This window comes from Falco cherrug, chromosome 8 (assembly GCF_023634085.1).
Source record: "Falco cherrug isolate bFalChe1 chromosome 8, bFalChe1.pri, whole genome shotgun sequence".
Classification (NCBI taxonomy): Eukaryota; Metazoa; Chordata; class Aves; order Falconiformes; family Falconidae; genus Falco; species Falco cherrug.
Window position 1 is genome coordinate 59,029,535 of NC_073704.1, and position 22,266 is coordinate 59,051,800.

Below are 22,266 nucleotides of genomic sequence, written 5' to 3' on the forward strand. Positions count from 1 at the left end.
GGAATGCCAAGGGCAGGGTAGACGCAGAAGGGCCCTGGTGACCAGAGACTGACGCTTACTGTGGCAGAACCTTCTGCAGCAGTGGCTTTGATGCAGCTGAAGCCCCAGCCCAGGCTACTGAACACACCCTGAAGAGAAGTTATGTCACCTGCTGCAGCCTCTCTCCTATCAAAGTCACCTCAAGAGCTGCCCTGTGCAGGGAAATGCAGAGCAAGAGCACACAGCCCTTGGAGTTGACCATCTGCAGAAGCTACTTCATTGCCACTTACTGAACTATACTTCAGCTATATTTAGCAGGATAACTTTGACATCCAAGCAATTTTTTGAACTCCTCCCTCTCAGAACACCTTGCTTCTAAGAATACCAGGCCTTTCCCCACTGCATGGCAGTGCAGACTGGAATCCTGGTATACATGCACACACTGTTTGTGCCCTTTCCTGCTACAGTCCTCCAGATCTTGTACACAAAAAACCCAAGTCAACTTGGCCACAGTTTCACCCCAAAAATTGGAGATAATTTATTAAACTTTATCACTGACTGAAAAAAGTCACTAATGTCTCTTATAATAAGTTAATGTTCTTAACAGAAAAACCCCAAGCCATGATTACTGCATTTGCTCAGACTTAATACATTTACTTTAACAGTATGGTACTCAATAGGTTCCCCTTCACAGAAGGGAGTTTTCAACCACACCACAAGCCTCTGAATCTTCCCCACTGCTCACTCAGACAAAATAAACTCCCTGGACGGTGACTTGGCAGGCTAGCATCCTGCTTCCCGCCTCTGCAGGTCACAGCAAACATCCGTCCACCTTCATCACCAGCAACGCCAGAAGGGAGCTGGCAGCAGCTGCAGCCCAAGGCGTTCTTCCGCTGTGCTGTGGGGGCAGAGGTCTCAGCCCACCTCCTTTCAAGGAGCTGATAAAGCAACCTGGGCAGCATGAGACTTCTTTACCCCACACAGCACTGTGTGGACACAGGCAAGGCAGATAGGACATCTGACAGAGTGCTGAAATTGCACATGTGGATACAGCTCTCCCAGCACCTCCTCTGAGGATGGAACACCACACCCTGCTCGCTCTGGTGACACTGCATTCGTTTTTCCTTGAACCCACAGACAGCCTTTATGATTCTGTTCTAAGGGCAGGACAAAGAAATGCAAGTCCTTGAACAGAATGAAGCTGCTTAAAAAAAAGAAGCATCCAGGAGGACAGCACAGAAGTTTTCAGCGTCCTTCCCCTTTCCACAGCCCCCACCTTACGCAGTGGTCATACAGCCCTCCATCGAGCTTGGTTCCCCTGAGGCTCACCCAGTCAGTTCTTACCTTAACACACAGAACACACTTCACTCACTGCATGTTTCAGCTTCTAAATTATTAGTGCTTATGTGAAGGGACAGACAATTGTAGAAACTTTCTGCAGCTGAAGCATCCATGATCCTGGACCCAGGAGTGCAGTCTCCATGGAGGTTCCCCAGATACAGCTTGTTAAAGCTGCATGGCTCCTCCTCCTCCTCAACTAAAGGCTCCTCGCAGCCAATGCATACAAGACCTCTGCAAGATTTCCAAGCAGGAGTCAGTGTCCTAGACTAATCTATTCAGAACGTTTTTGGGGAAATATTAGCTTTCTGCCTTCTGTGCCTCCTCCCACATCCCCAGCCCTACCACCAATACACACAAAGAAGTCAGCAAGCAAGACTCAGAATTAAAAAACCTGTGTACTTGACCATGCATATTCCCCGTCTACCAGCAGTGCCTCTCCCTTCTCCACTCACCAGTTATAGGGAGGGCAACATTTCACACCGTTGAACAGCAGGTCTGTCACCCACCTGGGGAGGCAGCTGCCACCTTCACCAAGGCAGGTGACAGACCCATGCTCACAGCAGCCATCATGACACTACGGAAGCACACAGCTCTTTGGTCATTAATAGCAGTCAAAGCCACCAGCATCACATCTCCAACCTGTAAAAATAAACTCTTAAGCCAGATAGCTGCCCAAACCTTGCAGAAGCTGGCCCAGCCCACCCATCCACACAACCAGGGACAAACCAACAAGATGTTTTGTTACTCAGCAACCTCTATCATCCTCCTGCTTCCCCTCTTCATCCTCCTCTGTTTCCGTTTTAATCTGAGCCACTCCGAGCCGGTACAGAGCATCACGAATTACCACCTCCCCAGGCTGGCAGCTCTGTACAATCTCCTGGATCTGCCGATTCACAATTTCCCTGCTGGTGAGGAAGTCAATGAGACGGTTGTAGAGGTAATAGTGTGTGGCATTGTCGAAGGTGATGGGCCTTTGGCGGATGTTGCTAGTTTTGCTGTCATTGATAGCAGCAATGATGGCGCTGTAAGGCTCCAGCTCTCGGCACAGGGAGATGCAGTGATGCCGAGCTGTTGGATCTTGGTGGCTGTTCTGCTCCAAACCCATGTGAACAATCCGGCGTGCTGATGACTTGGTGATTGGGTGCTGAACAGAGTGCTCTGCCACAGTCATGTCTACGCTGTAGTGCTGGTCTAGCAGTTCAGGGCAGGACACATACTGGGAGAGAGAGAGAGAGAGACACAGACCAGGTAGAACGAGAAGCAACTTTCCCACAACTAAGACGATGATGACAAAATTACTGCTTGGCTGAACTCCAGCCAGCACTGCAACACACGATAGAGGGAGGGCTAACTGGCTCAGGCTTCCCCTAAATGCCACAAAGGTGGTGCTGTACACTCCCTCCTCACTTGTACGCCCCCAGAGATAATCCCAAGGCACTACAACCCTCTTCCTCTCCCATTTCTCAAATAATAGCTGCAGTTTGAGAGAATTGAGTTGCTGTGTCAAAATAAGCAACACACTCCAAAGTTCACGATTTGAACTGTTACAATGCACCTCCAGCACAGCGCTTCCTATTACAGAGCATGAACCTAACACAATACCCCAAGCAACATGAAAAGCTTTCCACTATGCTCAGAAGCTACACACTGGCAAAGCTGTGAATCAGGAGACGCTCAGTAGGTCAAATTATCTTGAGGCACAATGCATGTTACACATAATTTTTTTAAAAAATATTTACTTATTTTAAATCTCACTTGAAACTTCCATATCGGACAGGCATAGCAGAGTGCAAAGGTGGGCACAACTTACTGTTGGAGGATCCATGGGGTCAGAGAAGCAGCCCTGGTTTTTCCCCCACATCTGGGAAGTCAGGCCAGGACAGCAGATGTCTGCACACAGTGCCACTGAAGAGGCTGTATCAACAACATACACTGGAGGCCAGTGACGTGAGGAAACCAACAAGTCCACGTGATCCCGGGCATTTTCTGCTCTTACTATGTACTTTGAGCCACACACAACCTGGAAAGAAAAGGATTAAGACCAAACATTACAGTAACACTGAAAGCTTATGGAAAAAAAACTCAGTCTTAAAAAAAAAAATAAGTTCAAGCTTCCTTTCAGGTATTCCAGACAATGCAGTAACCACACAGCTACGTTCTCTAAAGATACTCTGTTTCCTCCTCATACATGTTCACATTATCTCGTTCAGGTAGAGGTGATTTTCAATTCCACCTCAGCAGCAACATCAAAACTGGGCTTCAGATCACTAGTCAGTCTTGAAATCTCCTGCAGGACCGCTCATACTCCAAGCCCCCAAGGCAGTGTGTTTCATTCCCAAGGCTCAGAGAGGCCCACTCCACTGCTTCGATTTAATGAGGGAGTTCCACACTGGTAAGTCAGGTAGTCGTCAATAGCAAGGTAAGATTGTTGACTCCACCTGCCCTTACCTGGTGTGGACAAACTTTGTAGATCTTCCCTCCTGTGTGATGAGTAGAGGCTGGTGTGATGCTTGTCCCATTCTGTACAAACTCGTAGAGAGCCAGGAGGGAGTAGCAGAGCTCATCCTAGAAAAGACAGGCCCAGAGAAAGTCTGTATGTGGCTAAAAGTAACGGACTCCTCCAGAGAGGGAGAATGCTGCAGGCAAGGTCACCTAAATCCTAATTTGCACTTCATCCAATAACTTCCTAATCCCACCCTCAGCACCATGAGGATGACAAGCAATTACACGATGCTGAGCCTGTGACAAGGTAATTACAGGCTTCCTTTCTTCTAGCCCACAAAGGTTCAATTTATTTCACCATGTGTAAGTTACCCTATAATCTGCAGGCACTCGCTTCAAAACCACCCCTGCCCTTAGTGTAGTCAGATGAGACGTTAATTATCTAGGATGGCAAGTGTGAACGAGGGAAAGTCAGGGAGGAACAGCTCCACTCCTGCGGGCCTTGAATGTGGGCAAACAAGCCATTACCTTTGTATCTGAAGCCTTCCAGGGGATGCCACACTGTGTTAGAAAGCCCTGCAGCTCTTCCTCACTGTAAGAACTGATCAGCTCAAGCCTGAAGATTTCTTCCTGAAGGAGCCTCACCAAGGCACTCCCATTACCTGCAAAGGCAGGAAACAAGTCTCAGCACTCATTCTCAGGAAGGGAAGTCACCAAAATATTTTTTTCTGAAAACTACAGAAGCAGAGACTGCACAACCAACTGTTGGCAAGAGAAAGCCACGAACAGTCCTATTTCACAAGTGCGTCACAGCCCACACTTCTCCGCAACCCTCTGCTAGTGAGGTCACCAGACTGAACCCAGCAGAGCTGGAGACTCCATGAGCACTTAACTTGTCTGCCCTGTTGTTTGTAACCTTCAAATGACTGGTTGGACTGACATGAGGATAAACAAGTGACAGAAGAGCACAGAGCAATGTGACTGCAGCCTCCCGACTGCAGCTCCAGGCTTACCCTTCACATCTCCTCCCTGGTTCTTTCTCTGGAGCTCCACTTCCACAAAAGCCCCTGTAGCCCTTCTGCAGTTCAGCTCATCAATACCTGCAGCCCTGTCTGCAAAGCCAACTCATATACTCGTTCAGCTTGCAAAGCCAGTTTTCCTTCTTATACCTCATACTCGAACTGTCAAGGGAACCAGGTGCTAACTAAATTTAGCTCTCTCATATCTGAGCTTATTCATCTCATGGTTTCTTGTTACATGCAGTCAGTGCTCTGGATATACTGAATGGTGACAACAGAACTAGCACATCCATCTCCTACTCTTTTGACAAGTTCTGCAAGAACTTAAACACCCTTTTTTGAGATCGTGGTACTGAGATACCAAGCACTGTCTGCAGCTTTCACAGTCCAAGTATCAGTCTAATACGAAACAAATACTGGCTGGCATTCAAGTTGTGCACGCATCCTTCTGCAATCAGACCATATCTCATTTGGGGTGCAGTGCTCTCATGTCCCCCATGTCTCAAATGCATCAGAGCACACCAGTGCATTCAAGCTTCACTGGGCAGGCCAAAGCTCAAGCTGTAAGTATCCTGAGAACAGCTGAACTCACACCAGTGTTCTTGCCCTCTCTCAGCAAATTCAAGAGTCACACAACGATCAATTCTCAACTCTAAACATCACACTAAAAGACTGAAGTCTCCACCACATTAAGTACTCTCCCTTAATAAGCACAACCTCAGCAGTTACCTGGCACTGGCTGCGCATCCAGGTTCTTGTCCTTCTCAGTATTGATCACCATAGCTCCTCTCATCAGTGGAGGGAAGAAAGGAGCAACAATAGAGGCATCAAACTTTGTGATGGGAATGCTAGAAGGAAAAGCCACCTGCTCAATCACCTCTGTCTCCATTGTGGACCAGAAGTCTTCCGCATTCACTTCACTCGATGGCAAGAATTCTGGCCAAGTAAACTAGAAAAAGCAAGAAACACACTGGTCAAATACAAGTAACTGTAATTCATTTGACAGTTCCATGTCAGCCTCTCTCAAGGCATGAGGACTGCTACCCAGGGGAGTGCTCAGCTCAAATATAACAAGATGGCTTCAGGCTCCTAAAGTTCCCCACAATCACTTTTCATTGAGTGAGAGTCAAAACCATTTATTTGACATAAAAGACAGATATGCTGCATACTACTAGTAGGACTTTTTCCCTCGTTAGAAAAGACAGCACCTCAAGGAAACTGCTGCTGGGAAAAAAAAAAAGCTTTTGTGTCAAGGCAAGATGGCCAAGTTTAGCAACTTTCATTCCAGGTCCCAGCTGTCAGAGGCTGCTGGACAAAAGCTGTGGTCCAGGGACAGAGTATCTTGTTTTCCCCAAATCATACATCAACACCTCTAAGAGGAAGTTCAGGCATCACCACTCCAGCCACATCCTCTTGCCAGGCATCAGCAGAAAACTGCTCACAGAGGTCTCGTGTAATTACCGTGCATTATGAAGATCAGAGTCAGCAAAAGTCATTATGATCTGCTTTGAACACTAACAGGATGTGAAGCCTGTGAAAAGCCTACCTCTGTATTTTTCAGTGCCAGGACATTTTCCACATTCCTCTGGGCTATTTCCACCTTGGGGGTTATGCCACAGATTCCACAGATCATATCATTGTAATCCCGAACTGTTAGGCATTCAAAGGCCCAGTAGCCATTGCACAGCAGTTCCTGGAGCTGAACCTGCTCATCAGGGCTCAGGCTTTTTTCTGAAAAGTAAACATGCCACTGTTAGAACTTTCACTTCCTAAAGACAGTGGAGGTAGCAGAACTCTTATATGCAGAGTAAAATCAAACCTGTCCTCCAGAGGATCATTACGAAGAACTGGTCACAGAGGTACTGTTGGGTTTAGGAAGTGATTTAACAGAAACATACCACACTACAATAGGTGAGGTTTGCCTTTTTATAACCTAACAATCAGCAGGTCACAGTTTTGCGGAAGTGTCATGGTAAAAAAACAAGAAGGACAACCCACCAGTTTGCTCCTGAACAGAGTCAAGAATATTGCCAACAGCCACTCTGGGATCCTCTCCAAGTTTAATGTGGTTTCGGATTGCAAACAGAAGATCCAAGCTCACTAGCAGCTTGTTACCCACATTGAAAAGGCCTGCAGTTAAAACAAGACTGTTATTATCTGTAGGGTTCCAGATCTTCCTCACAAAGAAAGATATTCCTTACTGATAGGCAACATACTCACACAAGCATGGTTCAGAGGATTATGGAAACATGTGAGTAGTGCTTCTGGGACTGTTCCCTCTGCACATCAGCAAGATGAGCTCCTTTCACAGACTTGCCTTTACATTTAAAAAGCTACAAGGAACAGCAGCCAATCCATCTCCTCAGCTCCACGCTGCCTTGCAGGAGGCCCACGGCGACTGCCACTCACATCTCACCAGTCAACACTGAGAAACACCACTCTGCAGAGGTGTCTCTGACTACGCTCTCAGGGGCTGCCTTGCAGAACTCAACGTTTACCACTTACACAGAGGGGATCTACATCAGCGAAGCAAGGCACAGTCTTCCTCAACAAAGTATTCACACATCTTTTTCCTCACAAATACAGATTTACTTGCAGAAGCAGCAGAAGAATAGTGCAAGTCAAAAATAATTCACAACTAATACACTTGGGAAGGGAATAGGCTCTTCTGTGCAAAGACAATGCCCTGACACAGCCCCAAGGCTTCTGAAGGGTTTAGACCAGGGGTCCTCAAAATTTTTAACCAAGGGGCCGGCGCGCGGATGAAGTGGCAGGCAGTCATCTGCGGCTGCTTGGTTTCCCCCCACAACCCCCGTCGGGGGGCGGGGGGGGAGGGTTCTGTAAATACCAGGGGCCAGATTGAGGACCCTGGAGGGCTGTAGCCGGCCCGCGGGCTGTAGTTTGAGGACCCCTGGTTTAGACTGTACTCATGCCTTACGTTGGTATGCTTACATTTTCCTACCTGTGTAAATATCAGTGAAGCTATGGAGAGCCAGGCACTGCAGGTTCAAGCACACTTTGACCTGAGCTGTAACCACCTGTAATTTATTAGCTGTCAGCAGCCAGCACTCCTGAGGACCAGCAAGGGAACTGTAACAGACAAAAGAAAACTGAGAGAGCCAAGCCAACAGGTTTTTCAGTCCAGTCCTGCAGTAACTTAAAAAGTTCTAGTTGAATTGAGCTCATTAGTATGTCAGTGAAAGCCAGTTCACATCATTTCACAGCAGAGAAAAAAAACCTTTACATTTTAAAATGGATTCCACCGGCAAAGTCAGGTCACTGCTCACATTCTTTTAACAGCACTACAGTATCTCTCCAGCTCTACAGTATTTGAACGGTGGAGAAAATCTATGGTCCCAGCTGCTCTGCTGCTGCCCGACAACAAATGGTGACTAGTAACACATTCTACCTGACAGCCTGTCCCTGCACACACAAAGATTCAGAAAGGTCTGCTCCTCTACAGTACAGCTGCCGAGGAAGAAGTTCAGACAAGAAAATGCTAGTTGTGCCCTAGTGGCAGAAATATAGCCATCCACCTGAGAAAATAGGAATCAGAGTCAAAGCTAGCTCCCTCCCACTGGCAGGGGTTTAATTAGAGCCTACGCAGGCACACATGGGAGTCCCACACACAGAGCATTGCAAAGCAGCCCAGCACAGAAGCAAGGATTTACAATGTGCAGGTTGGTAAGTCACAAGTGACAGACAGGATGCAAGACAGCACTGTTCTGCAAAAATTACTGAGTATAAAAAGTACCTCTGTTGGAAAAATCTCAATTAGTACTAGCCTGACCAAAACAAACATCCATCATTGGTATCAAGAAAATCTTTATCATTGAAGAAAGAAACACAACACAAAACTTCCCAACATTTTGCTGTGAGAAACATTTTAGCTTATGCTTTCAGCAACAGGAGGATGTTTGGCAAACCCAGTGAGAAGATATCCTACAGGCTTTTATAAAAGTCTAATTAAGGTAATCTAGCCTATACAGTGGTAGTTTCTGAAAGTCCTTCAGGTTTCAATTTGGATATTTGTTCAAAAATAGGATTCACTCAAGCCCACACTAAGCCATGAAAAGAACGAAAACACCATAAGCATCCACACAGGAAATATTCAGATCAGGAAGAGAGAAAAAAGGGAGATCACATAATGCACATTTACAATCCCACAAGTTTGCCTCTGTCAGCCTCAAAACATCAGAATGGAAAACAAAGAAGGGATGACTAACAAAAAGACTCTGTTTCAAGAAAAAAAATACTAGACTTAGCAGTCACTCTTTGATCAAGCTCTCCTGCTAACAGAAATGGTAACTATGACAAACTACACTGCACAGGAGAAACAGAATCAGCTTACTGCTAAGCAGCTAAACCCTTTTCACACACATGTAGCTTATTCATTGTCACTTACACCAGCTTCAGCACTGACGCTAAAGCAAATATTATTTCAGGCACGCTTCTAACATAGAATACCAACACGAGGTTGAAAGAGTCACAAGTCTAAAACAGAATCTTACTTCTGTCCCCCTTTGAACAATGGGCTGTTACAGAGGAGGCACTGCGCAGATGGAGACTCATAGTAGTTTGACCAGGAGGTCTGCTCTATGGTGACTGTCTCCTCACTCACGTTGGACAGGATGAGACGCGAGCTGTTGAGTTCATGGATGAGCGTGAAGACCTCAGCCAGTTCCGATTCGTTCTCTGGGATCTGCATTACCTTGCGCAGCAGCTGCAGGGTGGATTGACGCTGGATCTCTTTCTGGGATGGGGTTAGGGGCTCGCTGGTGTTCAGCACATCAGACTGACCCGGAGTGACCTCCTAGAAAGCAAGTAGAACACTCACATACTCAACTAGGCAAGCATGGGGATGACATACTGAGAAGCCCAAAGTCATAAAAGGCAGCAGAAACACAGTAACATATGTACCCAGCAGATTTGACTTCTACTCCACTGATCAATCCTTGACTCCAGACAGTAGCGTCAAGCCTAAGTTACTTCACCAAAAATACTTTATTACAGCCCAGCCTTTCAGGAACTCCTATTATAGTGCTAGACCATCACAGATTTGCCATTAAACTGGACTGTTAGTGCAGGGACTGAAGTTCAACAAGGTGAGGACAACCACCAACAGGAACATAAACACCTCAATAATCCTGGAAAACATCACTGCCTTTTCTCCACAGGTTATCAGGCACATTCTCTTGTATAACATGATCAGCCAGCCATGGCAGCCTGCACACCTCTCCAGAAGCTACAGGAAACAAGCACTAAATGAGAACTAGGTGCTGTGATATACAGAGTACACTAATAAATTAGAATTGATCAGCTATAGTCCTTTGACACCCCCTGCCCCAACACATAGGCGATCAAGTGTCATGGTTTAACCTGGCAGGTAGCTAAACACCACACAACCACTCCCTCACATACCTCTCCCCATGGGATAGGACAGAGAATCTCAAAAAGAAAAAAAAAGTAAAATTCATGAGTTGAGATAAAGACAGTTTAATTGAAAAGGAAGGAAAAGAATACTAACAATAAAAGAATTAGAATATATAAAACAAATAATGAGCAATACAATTGCTCACCACCAGCTGACCGATGCCTAACCAATTCCTGAGCAGAAACCCCCAGCCAGCTTTCCCCCTAGTTTATACACCGAGCATGACATCATATGGTATGGTGTATCCCTTTGGCCAGTTTGGGTCAGCTGTCCTCTCTGTGTCTCCTCCCAACTTCTTGTGCCCCCCAGCCTTCTTGCTGGCAGGGCAGTAATAAGAAGCTGAAGACTTCTTGACCGTTACTTAGCACGCTGATGTTTTAGTTGTTGCTATCAACATTATTCTCATCCTAAATCCAAAACACAGCACTACACCAGCTACTGGGAAGAAAATTAACTCTATCCCAGCCAAAGCCAGGACATCAAGACAAAACACACAAGCACAGGAAAGCCAAAGTCTAGGCGGCTCAGAAGAATAGCAAGAATGCAAACAGGCTTATCTGTTTAATCACTTAAACTCTTCTGCCAATATTTCAACCTGTTTTTCTGTCTAGTCTAACAGCGAGATAAATGATCGGTCCAAAGCCCAGAGAAAACAATGAACTGTGTGATAGGAATGTTAAACACATCTAGAACCAGAAAATAAGAAAAAACTAAATGAGGAAGAGACAAGCCACATGCCTCTCAAAATGCAAGCTGAGCCAAGCATGCTGCTGTTCCTTACACAGCTGCTTACGTGTACTTCACACAGGCTGTTTCAGTTTGTTTGGTTTTTTTTTAAAAAAAAAAAACACTACACAAAGTTATGTTCTTCAAAATAAAACAGAGCAAGTGGAAGAGTCATATTACCACACAGACTGAAACGCAGTCTGCCTGTATGCTGAGTGGCCATTTCAGCTAAGGACAGGACAACTCTTTTTTTTTTTTTTTAATTTCACAAACAAAACAATTCCATATGAGAAAAGCTAACCTTTGAAACTTCAAATGCAAAAAAGAAAACCCAAACAAATGAAACCCAGAAGTCTGTATTTACATCCATGCAGATCACCAGATAACTGAAAAACATCTTTCTACAACAGAAACAAAATACATCCAGAAATAAATTCAGGCTGGAAGTAGAGCTGCACTACAAACTCCTAAAAATAGGAAGCTCTAATTAAGATGCACTAACTTAATTGACATTAGCTACAACCTGGTCACAAAGCAGAGCACATTGGAAGCTTCCTGGATGAAGTCTGAAGGTCAACAAAGCTGACACAACAAATGTGTCTTCAGGGGTGATCTCCCCAGTATACACCGACACGCCGTAAGCATTTTTAAGCTACAGAGACATCCAGTGGTAGAACTGAGCGCACTCAGTCTCATTCTCAGCCTGAAGCACCATTGTTGCAGCAGTTGGAATAGCACAAACATCAACACAAGTATCTTCAATAGGACACTACTCTGTTAGGAAAGCTTACCATCATGAAAAAAGATTATGTTCCCATGGGCATTTGCAAACTAAGGTCCCTCCCTGCCAATCCCCACAATAGCCATTTGATAAAACAAACTATTCCGAACCTTACCAGGGATTTTGCCGTTTTCTCAGTTCTATCTTTGGCAAGATTGTATCCGCAGCTTGGACAGATTCGTGGCTTGTGTCTGTTTGTATACACGTAACTACAAGAGGGGTTCTTGCATTTCCCTCTGCCACGTGATGTTGCCAATCCCAAATCCTGAATGACACAGAAAAAAAATACCGTTTGCCGACCCTGACTTTCAGATGTCTTAGACTTCTAATGGTCAGACACAATCTTAAAGGTCCTTTCCAATCTAAATGATTCTATGCCAACAAGATTCTAGAAAAGTCTGCTTGAATATCACATGTTTTTTCACCACTTTGTAACACCTTGTTTAAAGGTCAAATAGCAGGCGCTGTCACTTTGCACAGAGCACTTTAACTAGCACTTGAACATTTTGGGGCCACCTCCAGAGACCAGAAACACACATTAAATTCATTCAGAAACCACTGATCATCCCCACTGAACTCAAGAGGGGATGGAGATTATACTAAGACATGGAAGAAAAAAACCTGGTTCTTAACAAGGCCCCAGACAGGACTGCAACACAGTACAGTCACCCTGGATTAGGTCAACAGGTGACATACAAACTACAGATCATCTCACATTTAATACGAGTTACATTTCTGCAAGTCAGTAAAACAGAAGTCACAGAACAGTCTCACCCCAGACATGACACTCCCTACCGTGTAAATCAGAGCAACTGCAAGATTCTCACCAAAGTTACGGTGCAGCTGTACTTGTAGGAAGGGAATATGTCTGGTTTGACCTCCACTACTTTCACCTGAGATGCCCTGCTGGTCAAAGCACTGTGGAGCTAGAGATTGAAAGCAGAAAAAGCAACACCCATAAGACACCTACTACTAAATACACACATCCTGTAAGCCTGTAAGCAATAACTATTAGCAATCCCCCCCCCCCCCCCCCCAAATCAATTAATGTTCATTTAATATTAGAGGACTACAACACACTGTTTTGCATACTAAGGCATTACAATTCAAACAGAAGCATTTCAGCACCTTGGCATACTCAGTCATATTTCACAGGTGAAAGACTCAGTACTGCACCTCAGGTTATCAAAACACTAGTAGATCCTCAGAACATCCTCTGGAAGTAGCTGAGGGGTTCTCAAAGCAGCCAGCAGAAAGGTTGTCCAACAGCACCTCCCAGTTCAGTTCCTACACTCACCCATCTAGCATTCATGCTACTTCTGAGCCATATCATACAAACTGTCAGTCACAGATTTTATCACCATAAAGCTGCTACATTTTAATGTTCTATTTCTCACCACTCAGGTCATATCCCTCATCCTGTGGGGAAAAAAAACACCCAGGAAAATAATATACATTTGAAGAACAAACCATAGGTACCTTTCGCTCCTCTGCACTTGGTGGCTGCAGAATTGACTGGCCCAATTGTTTCAGCGTACTGGGCTTCAAGCCTGATGTTCTCACAGGGGAATGCTTGTCTTGAAGAAGGAAAGGGATGCAGCAAGTTAGGAGAAAACAGGTCCTGTTTCGTCCTGACATCTTTGGTAAATGCCACCATAGTCATGTGGGATTTTTTTTTTCTCTGAACTTGAGATGACCCAAGTAAGTGTTTCATGGGCGATTTACTCTCAGTTAGAGAGCAAGAAGAGTTTTTTTCTTAGCATAGGCCACTGTCCCCCTCCAGACATAACCTATTACTTGACAGAGACCACTTCAACATAGCGAGGAAAGACAACCGCTCCCAAACCCTACCAGAGTATACTGCTTTTACCGGTATTCGCAAAGGCCTGTCTGTTGCTAGGCTGCTCAGTGCTGGCTTCTCTCCCCACGCCGGCTGGTGCGGGCAGAATGGCTCGCATGGGTCTCGCTGCAGCCAGCAAGGAGGGCTTGGGTCTTGGTTTACTCTTTACTTCTTGTCCTTTGTGTGCGGCAGCTGGAGCATCGATTCTGAAAGACAAGAGCTACAATTGGAAAAATATTCCATTGATTCCCCCTCAGTTTCAATTTTCTTCTCTTCCCTGAACTGTGCTTTATTAGCACAATAATCACAGCTATTACAGTAGAAAGATGAAAAAGTGCTAAAGATACATCTGCCCTGTGACTACAAATTAATTGTCACTTAAAAAAAATTAGCTCTGATGGACAAAATCTCAAAGGAACAATCCTGAACTGGCACAAAACAGACAGCAAACAGAACAGGTCTTACTGGAAACACTGCCAACAGCCTTCAATTTCTTGGATTAGCCTCATCAGCACACAACAGACATCATACACTCCCCTAACATATGGAAAACTGACTCACCCCGTTGGTTTTTTCGCAGAGGCATTTGGACTCAGCATCTCGGAAGATGGTGGGATCCCCAGCCCTACGCTCTCTTTTTCTGCCTGCTCTGAAGAACAGTCTCCTAGCCTTTGGCTTTCTTGACCCAGCATCACTCCAACAGCACTCCGTTTGTCTTCAGCAGGCACATTGTTCGCAAGAATGTGAGCCTCAGAGATGATCACTTCCTCCCACTCCATCTCCTGCATTTGCCCTCCAACAGGCACAGCATTCAGCAGCTGGCTGACAGCTTCAGAGCTTTCCAAGGCCGACTTGGAGGTACTCTCACTAACAGCTGCTGGTTCTATAAATGCTGACTGTTGACCTCTTTTAGCTGCTGGAGTTTTAAGAGAGGTGCCTGAATTTGGCTCAGATTTGCTTTTTGGTTGCTTTTCCTGGAAACAAAGAGATAGTCACATTTCAGAGCTTTAGGCTTTCACAGATAAGTAAGCTCCCTTCACATATGCCAGGTTTGCCATGGCCTATTTAATGCTGGATCAAAACAGCAAAATTCTAAGTATTTAAGCAATGAATTGTACAAGAGCAGGAAGACATCATCTCCTACTACAGCAAAGTCCCTGTTAACATTTTATCTAGCCTCCTGGCCCTTCATGTATTATTTTTAGACACTGTTTACTTTGAAGAATCAGTCTTTCTCAAACTCCCTCAAGTACCGTCGTTAGCATCAACTCAAACTCACCCACTACCCTCTGTAAGAAGGACCCACCTCCTACACTCCCCTTGCATAGCTTCAGCTCTCTCACACCGTCTGTTCTTCCACACTATTCAGGAACCAAAGGGAGCTAGATAGAGAACTTGCAACTTTTGGATACATGCATTCAGAAAAACATGCACTTGGCAAGTCAGGAAACAGAGGATTACTCAGGAAGGCTTTTTGACTTTTAAGAAAAGTGTTACCTTCAAGACTAAGGCTACAGAAGGCATGAATTGAGGTCAATAAAAGCATGATGCAACACTGGATTGGTAACATGCAAGAAGGTATCAGAAATGGAACCAAGAGTTTCTGGCACAATAAACACATTAATTCTAAGCTCTCTATAGAGTTCAATCTCAGAAGGATAATCTAGACTTTTAAAAACAGACATAACCAAGTCCCTTCCTTTCTACAAAACAGGAAGGTATGTATATATTTAGTTTCGGTTCTACTGATGTTATTACTGGTTAAAATAAAACTGCTGGTGCATGTTTTTCCCCAAGGCATGACACCATAAAAACAAGTGGAACTGTTTATGCAAATGTGTTCCCAGAAGAGCAGAAGAAAATTGGAAGACAGAAAGAAAGCTCCTCTAAAACCTTTCAGTTCTAATTAACGTAGGATTTAACAGGAGCAGGCATGCCATACTCTGGTAGAAACACGTTTTTGCAGTTAGCCATCTACCTACTTCAGCAGGTTTACAGAACAAAAACTAAGACACCATCATCACTATTTGTATCCTACCACGCAGAAAAGCCAGCCATCAGCTCAGACACTACAGAGTTTGTAAACTGCCTGAAAAAGTTCTTGCCCCTAAACATTTAACGGATCTAGACACAGAACTATGGAGGTTCAGAACAAATCCACATAAAGCCACTGAATGTCAGTGCAAATTTTCATATTGAAAACATCCTTTAACTTGTGCTTGAGAAGCTGTTTCAGACAAATGTAATAAACACACAGCTGTTCAGAGCAGATTAATTACCATGACATTGCCAAGGTCTAAGGAACGACTGTTTTTTGCTGTATACAACTAGTAAAAATGCCAATAACTTAAGCAAAATAGGTATTGTGTGGAGAAAGACTTTTCCACTCAAACAATTTCACAACTCCACCAACAGCTGGGAATTTCCTTACAGTCAAAGGTCACAACATAATGAATGATCAGACACATGGCCATGAGCCAACAGCACTTCAGCTTCTACTAGATCAACTTCATTACCTAGCTCCCAAAGGATCACACACCTACTATAGTTGAGAATTATTCCTTCTTTCTGCTGAAAAACCAATGTTGAAAGACCACAGGAAATCTCCACTTGTAGAAGAACTTCAAACAGATAAATTACCACAAAACAAATAGTTCAACCAAGTTCCTGAGCTTAGGTAGAGCTGCAGCAGAAGAACAGGCAATGCCTCCCAGCCACAGGAACTATAATGCAGGCAGAGTGTATCCTCTCAATGACAGAGAGTTACTGAATGCAGCCCCATCTGTTCTGACACCGTTGCAAGTGACATCTTTACCCAAGGTGTGGTGATTTCAGGTCTGTCTCACCTTGGTCAAGTGTCCTCTTCAATGGTACTTGCCCCAGCACAAGCACTGGAACCTAAGTGCAGGGATCAGTTCTGGTATATCTGACCTCCTGTTCCAAATCTACAGGTCTAGAAATATCACAGGCATTCAAAGAAACAGCACTTTTCGTCTGAAAATTGGGGAAGGAAAGGCAAATTTACCTTTGGGATCCATTTCCCTCCCAGGAAGTTCCCACACGCTGGGCATTTTGGTGGCTTATGCCTGGTGACGTAAGTGAAGGAACAGCCGGGATTGGTGCAATTTCCATGTCCCCTGCGAGTATAGGTGGTTGTCTGAAACAAAAGTTGTCAAGAATTTTCCTACAGAACTGAAAAACCCACAAAGCTAGGCTCATTGTTCCCTCTTTCCTTACAAGCACAAGTGTTATTCAGCAAATCATCAGCCTTCCACTATGATTCCTTTTACTGATCAGCCCACACACACCTGGATCACCATGAGTAAGCACCATAACTACTCGAGAGTCTCAATGCTCAGTCTATACAAATCTCCAGTGTCACCAGAATTCAGATCAAATTGCAGAGTGCAGATGAACAATGCATATAACCTACTGGAGAAGCGAACCTCGCATTTACAGTGCTAGAACAGTTCTCTTATGAATAAGTCACAGTAAGATGGTATAAAAATGATTCAAACAGTAGTCCACAGTGAGGCAAGATGTGATTAATAGACTCATGTCAACAGGGTGACAAGACTTGAAGACAAGCACTCATGAAGTAGAAACAATTTTCATCCGCAATTTGTCATTGTATGCAGTGGTCAAGTACTCCTCAGTGCTTTATTGTAACTTGCAGCATCACCAGGCACTGTTTACAAAGACAGCTAAAGCAGAATCTGTCATCTTTGTCAGGACAACCACACCAACAAATTGAGGTTTTGTCAGCACAACACCACTCAATATTCTGTACTCACTCCCAAGGGAGCTGTTGTGCTATAAGTCCCTAACTAGGTACATTTTCTTCTGAAAATGCAAGTGCTCCTCTCAAAAAAATGAGACAATTTAAGTTAGGTGCTTCTCAGGAACAAAAACCTGAGATATTTCCATTCTCCCCAAGATACCTGGAAGAATATCACACTATCTGCCACTATAAATATCTGAAGCGTCTCACCAGCTAGAAGCACAGAAGACTTGGAAAACAGGATTTGATGCTAGCTTACACAACACAAGGAGCTGCAGTGCTGACTGTACAATGAAGTCCTACAGTGACTACAGAAATACAGGCGGATGGAGTGGTTAGATTAGAGAAATAATATTGTTCTTCCTCATGCAATGGGCTGCAAAACTTTTTATGTGGGTTCTCAAAACATTAGGTCAGTAGTCCTGTCACGTGGCCAAAGCAACAGCCATTCGTAAGACTCGGGAGCTCATGTTTTCCTGTCATAAGAGCAGATTCTTGCCCATGAAAGGATGGACTCTGGCATTTTATGAGACAAACAGCATCCAAGTAGAGGACATACATGGCTACACAGACCCTGAAAAGAGCAACATGGAAACTGCTACTGGCCAGATGTGCTGCAATAGCATTATTTACTCTATCTGCTTCCAAGAACTCCTTGAGAAAGGTGGCAGCAGAAACAGGCTCCAGTAAGACACTCTAGGAAGTCAGAGACCCTATTAGCACACACAAGGCATAACACCAGGGACAAGAAATTTACAGGAGGACTCCAAATTGGATTATCTTTAAGAACTGAACCATGATTAAACCCTTCCTACTGTAGCACCTTTATGACAAACCTACGGTAGTATAGTCATGCCTTTCTATCACAGAAGACTGGATTTCTTACCAATTTAATTGATGCTGGGTTCTCCACAACAGAATGAGCTGGCAAAGGTAACATAATAAACTGCGTAGCAGGTGCAGAGGAACTACTCTCTTCAGTATCCTAAAATGAAGACAAAGGGAAAATACTTGCAGAAAACAAGAGACATTATGACCTGTGTCCCACCCTCTCATGAACACTGCTATTGAAGACAAGTCTTAAGGACTGATGAGACCAGAAAACAGGAAAGAGCAGTGATCATTTCAAAAGCAATGGCCTTACCAGGTCTACTCTGGAAACAACCAAACTGTTCACAGCTTGAAATTGTAAACAGCAGATCCGATTCTTTACAGAGTAGTTTTCTATAATCAATCCCTAACAGCTCAACTTAAAAGGACTGCCTTCTACCCCTCTGCAACTGAGAAGACAGCGATCAGGAACACAGAGGTAACATTTTTTCCTCCCCAAAATTTTGCAGTCCAACAGCAGAACCCACCTCAAGTATTGTTATAAGAAACAATTAAAAAACCTCAAGCAGTCATCTTACAACACAAGCAATATCAGCATATGGCAGAGTGCACCTGCAAGCAGACACTGTAATCACCGAGTTACAAAAGTTGCTGTTTCCCTCACCACTGAGCGTAAGCACACTGGGCAACAGAGGATCTACTGCAGCCATCAAGGATCTTAAGCAAAGTATGTTAAACAGGACTCAGGTGAGACTCTGGAAGGAGCCCAAGTCTCACTAGAAAAACTTACCCTCACCACAGTCACCACAGACACACCGTCTGAAACCTGAGGACGGGCCACAGCAATGCTCCCGTTGGAGACATCTGTGGAGCCACTGACTAGAGTCTCTTCAATAACTACCCGAGCTGCCTGATAGGGTTGCCCTTCTATTTCCAAAGAAGCCTCATCCAAGAGGATATCTCCAGCCACTTTCTCTGTCACCGGCCCAACATAGTGAGAGAGAACCTCTGACGCAACCGCTTCTTCCACAGCATCTGGCTGACCAAAGGAAGCAGTCTCTTCTGCTAGTCCTTCAATGGCGATGCATTGCTCAGAAATGCCAACATGGCTCGAGTCCACAGGAAGGACGTTTTGCACAGCATCACGGGAGACATTTGTGATGTTAGTGGAAGCTGTTAAACCTTCGGGTGCTGCCTGACCCTGTGTCACGCACCGTTCCAGTGACTGCCTGCTCCTGTCTTCTTGAAGAGTGGTTTTGGGAATAATTATATAATCTGAGCGAGGAAGAATCTTACGGAAACCTGGAATGTCTGGAACTACTGCAGTTCGAGTGGACACCTTGGAGTTCTGTTGGCAAAATCAGAGTATGGAATAAATGAATATGAGAAAAGGAACAGATTCAGTTCTCAGTCGTACTATTTTAGTGCCCAAAGTTCAAACAGTTTCCTGACACAGTCTGCTGGGAATTTCTCCACCTGGCAGAGCCTGTAGAATCCCTCCCAGCCCTGGTTTTACACTTTACCATCAATCAAACTTTACCACCCTGATGAAATGGCACAAAAATAACTACCATTCCCATCAGCAGGTACTAGACATATCGATCTTGAATTTCAAAACATTATCCCTCGACTGAACAGAAGGCAAAAACAAGGGGCAGTGGCCTCGCACACTGCTTCTTTGTAGGCTGTTGTAAGCAGAAATACAAACTGGAATCTGCAGTTAAATGATTCTCCCACACACAGTGCTGTGTAAGCAGTTAAATGCCTCTTCACATGGCAAAGAACTGCCAGAAAGATGACTTACTGGATCCAATCCCTCTTTCTCTAGCTTGGCTTTCTCCAAGTAATAGCTTTTTTCAGCCACGCTGAGCAACCTCCAGCTCTCACTGATCTTTTTGTTGATTTCAGATTGAGGGAGGTGTGGGAGCTCTTGCTGTACTTTCAAGTAAATATCATAATAGTAGAGGAGGTAAGCAGATCTGAAACAACCACAAAACAGAATATTAACTCCATTCTACATAAACTCCTTTGGACAAAGAAATCCACAATGTTAATGTTCATCTCAAGGTCAGATGACAAGCACATTACATCCAGTTCTACTTCTAAATGAATTTTTTAATCAAATGAAAACGAAGATACTGAGGAGAACCTCTGAAGCAAGCAAAAAGAACCTAAGGTAAATTATTCTGGAGGATACAAACTCCAGCACTGGTAGTACCTGTAGAAACAAGGATGTCAGAGCAGCCCCAAAGGGTCAAATTAATGTTTTATATCTCTGATGTTTTACATCATGGAGTATTCCAAGTGTACTGCAAAGCTCAGTCTCATCAGAAACAAGGAAAACTGCTCCCATACCCTACACAGGAGCTAAATGAAGACAGAAGGAACTTACCTAGGCTTTTTGGCTTTTTCTCCATGATCACCAGTACTTTTATATTTCTTTTTCTTCTTAGATGGCACCGGTGATGCGTAAGTGTAAGTGCCTTCTATTTCCTCCATTACCACAGTTACTTCAGTGCCATCATATGGAGCCTCCATTGCTAAAAATACATATTTTATGTTACACACTTGCCAAGTTATACATTTCTCCCAGCAAAAATGGCTCTTAATCATCTTTGTAAACCGACAGCATCATTGGCATGTAAGTTTGACTTTAATTAACCAATATAATTACATGTTAGCTATTTATCTATTTTCAGACAAAACCATCTTTATTACTATGACCTCAATACCGTCAGCTCCCTGCAAACATGCTGCATCTGCACGCAAAAGCTGCCATTCCCCAGGAACCTCTCGGATAAGTTTGGTAACCCAGAACAAGCCTTACGCCCAGCAAGCAGGTGTCCAGCTACAAGGTATCACAGCCACACTCACAAAAGCAAGGCCAGAGGCTGAATAAACACGGAAACCTCATAATCCTCTTACTTACCACATCTCTGGGGCTCCTCGCTTAGCGCCCGGGGTGCTGGGCGGCAGAGAGCACACCAGACGCCTCAGTAGATAAACAACAACACTACCTGTGCTCGCGGGCGGCCCACGCACGACCCGCACCTCGGCCCAATCAGCCTCTAACCCCAGGCAAGCCAAAGCCCTTTAAACCGAGGTCCTGTCCCCTCCACAGCGCCCGAGGTGAAGCGGGGCGGCGGGGCCGCCTCCGGCCCCGGTGAACCTGCCCTCCCCCCCCCCCCCCCCTCCCCTCCCCTCCCCTCCCCTCCCCTCCCTCCCTCCCTCACCGGGCAGCACCGGGGATGAGCGGCCGGACAGGCAGCGAGCTGCGGTCACGTCCCAGCCGGGGCGCAGCGGCGCGGAGGAGGCAGCGCCGGAGCTACGGGCCAGCTGCATAGAGGAGAGCGGGCGGGCGGGCTAGGCGGGGCGGGCCGCCCCGGCATGCTGGGCCGGCTGCCAGACCGGGCCCGGGCCGCGCGTCAGGGGCGGGACAGCACCGGGCCCCTCGCTTCGGCGGCTGCTCGCCACCGCCGGAAATGCTGCCCGCAACAGCATCCGGGTCACGGCGTGACGGCCGAGGGGGCGGGGCCGGGACGGGTTGGGCGGGGCCGGGACGGGTTGGGCGGGAGCAGCGCGCGGCCGCCCCGGGCGGGTTGGCGGGAGCGGCGGCGCGCGCTCCCTCTTCCCGCCGATTCTCCTCAGGGCGGCGCGCGCGGCCGGGCACCGCGCGTTTAGAAAGGTCCCGGGCCGCTGTTAGCGAGGACTGCGCTCCGCAGGGCAGCATCGTGTCCCTGCCTTCTTCACCGGCGCTGGGCAGGCTTTCGGTCTGGCTTCCCACAGCTTTTCTCCCGGAGCACAGGGTAGAGGTCCAGCCCTTCCCCTCGTGAAGCAGGGAGGCAGCAGGACGAAGCCGTGCTCCTCAGCTTTGACCCTGTCAGCCCACCAATGCAGTCAGCCCACTTCCCGGTGTTGAGGCAGATGAAGTGGCAACCTGATATTTAGATCCAGCTGAAAAAAAATATTTTTTTCCACCAGAGAAAGCTCGGTGCCACTCAGCTGAGGGGTGGTTGTTCCACAGCCAGCTGATTGGGAAGCCACCCCGGCACAGGTCCCAGCAGGAAATGTGCCTGTGGGTGCAAGACCCAC

General features: G+C 45.7%; 1 protein-coding gene across 2 annotated transcripts; it reads right to left on the bottom strand.

Moving 5' to 3' along the window:
• Positions 1-487: 487 nt before the first annotated feature.
• Positions 488-21,665, bottom strand: HMGXB3 (HMG-box containing 3). 2 transcript variants are annotated; one of them, XM_055717971.1, is made up of 20 exons: positions 21,408-21,665; positions 20,567-20,714; positions 19,979-20,153; positions 18,965-19,522; positions 18,230-18,328; positions 16,588-16,719; positions 14,124-14,536; positions 13,593-13,768; positions 13,202-13,299; positions 12,550-12,648; positions 11,838-11,987; positions 9,293-9,594; positions 7,744-7,871; positions 6,780-6,911; positions 6,328-6,512; positions 5,511-5,730; positions 4,291-4,424; positions 3,769-3,885; positions 3,131-3,340; positions 488-2,536 (listed from the first exon to the last, which is right to left on the bottom strand). In XM_055717971.1, exons 1-20 carry the CDS (start codon positions 21,514-21,516, stop codon positions 2,066-2,068), a joined length of 4,056 nt encoding a protein of 1,351 aa, XP_055573946.1. In that variant the 5' UTR covers positions 21,517-21,665; the 3' UTR covers positions 488-2,065. The 2 variants fall into 2 exon arrangements, with proteins under 2 accessions (XP_055573946.1, XP_005440666.1); XM_005440609.4 differs by lacking the exon at positions 21,408-21,665 and adding an exon at positions 21,104-21,335.
• Between the last annotated feature and the right edge of the window lie 601 nt (positions 21,666-22,266).

Excerpts from the sequence above, each read along its gene's own strand:
- HMGXB3 (XM_055717971.1), bottom strand. The coding sequence starts at position 21,516 with ATGCAGCTGGCCCGTAGCTCCGGCGCTGCCTCCTCCGCGCCGCTGCGC. Across the intron at positions 14,537-16,587 it reads GAGGGAAATGGATCCCAAAG|GAAAAGCAACCAAAAAGCAA; the intron begins GTAAATTTGCCT and ends CTTTGTTTCCAG. Across the intron at positions 5,731-6,327 it reads TGGCACTGAAAAATACAGAG|TTTACTTGGCCAGAATTCTT; the intron begins GTAGGCTTTTCA and ends TGCTTTTTCTAG.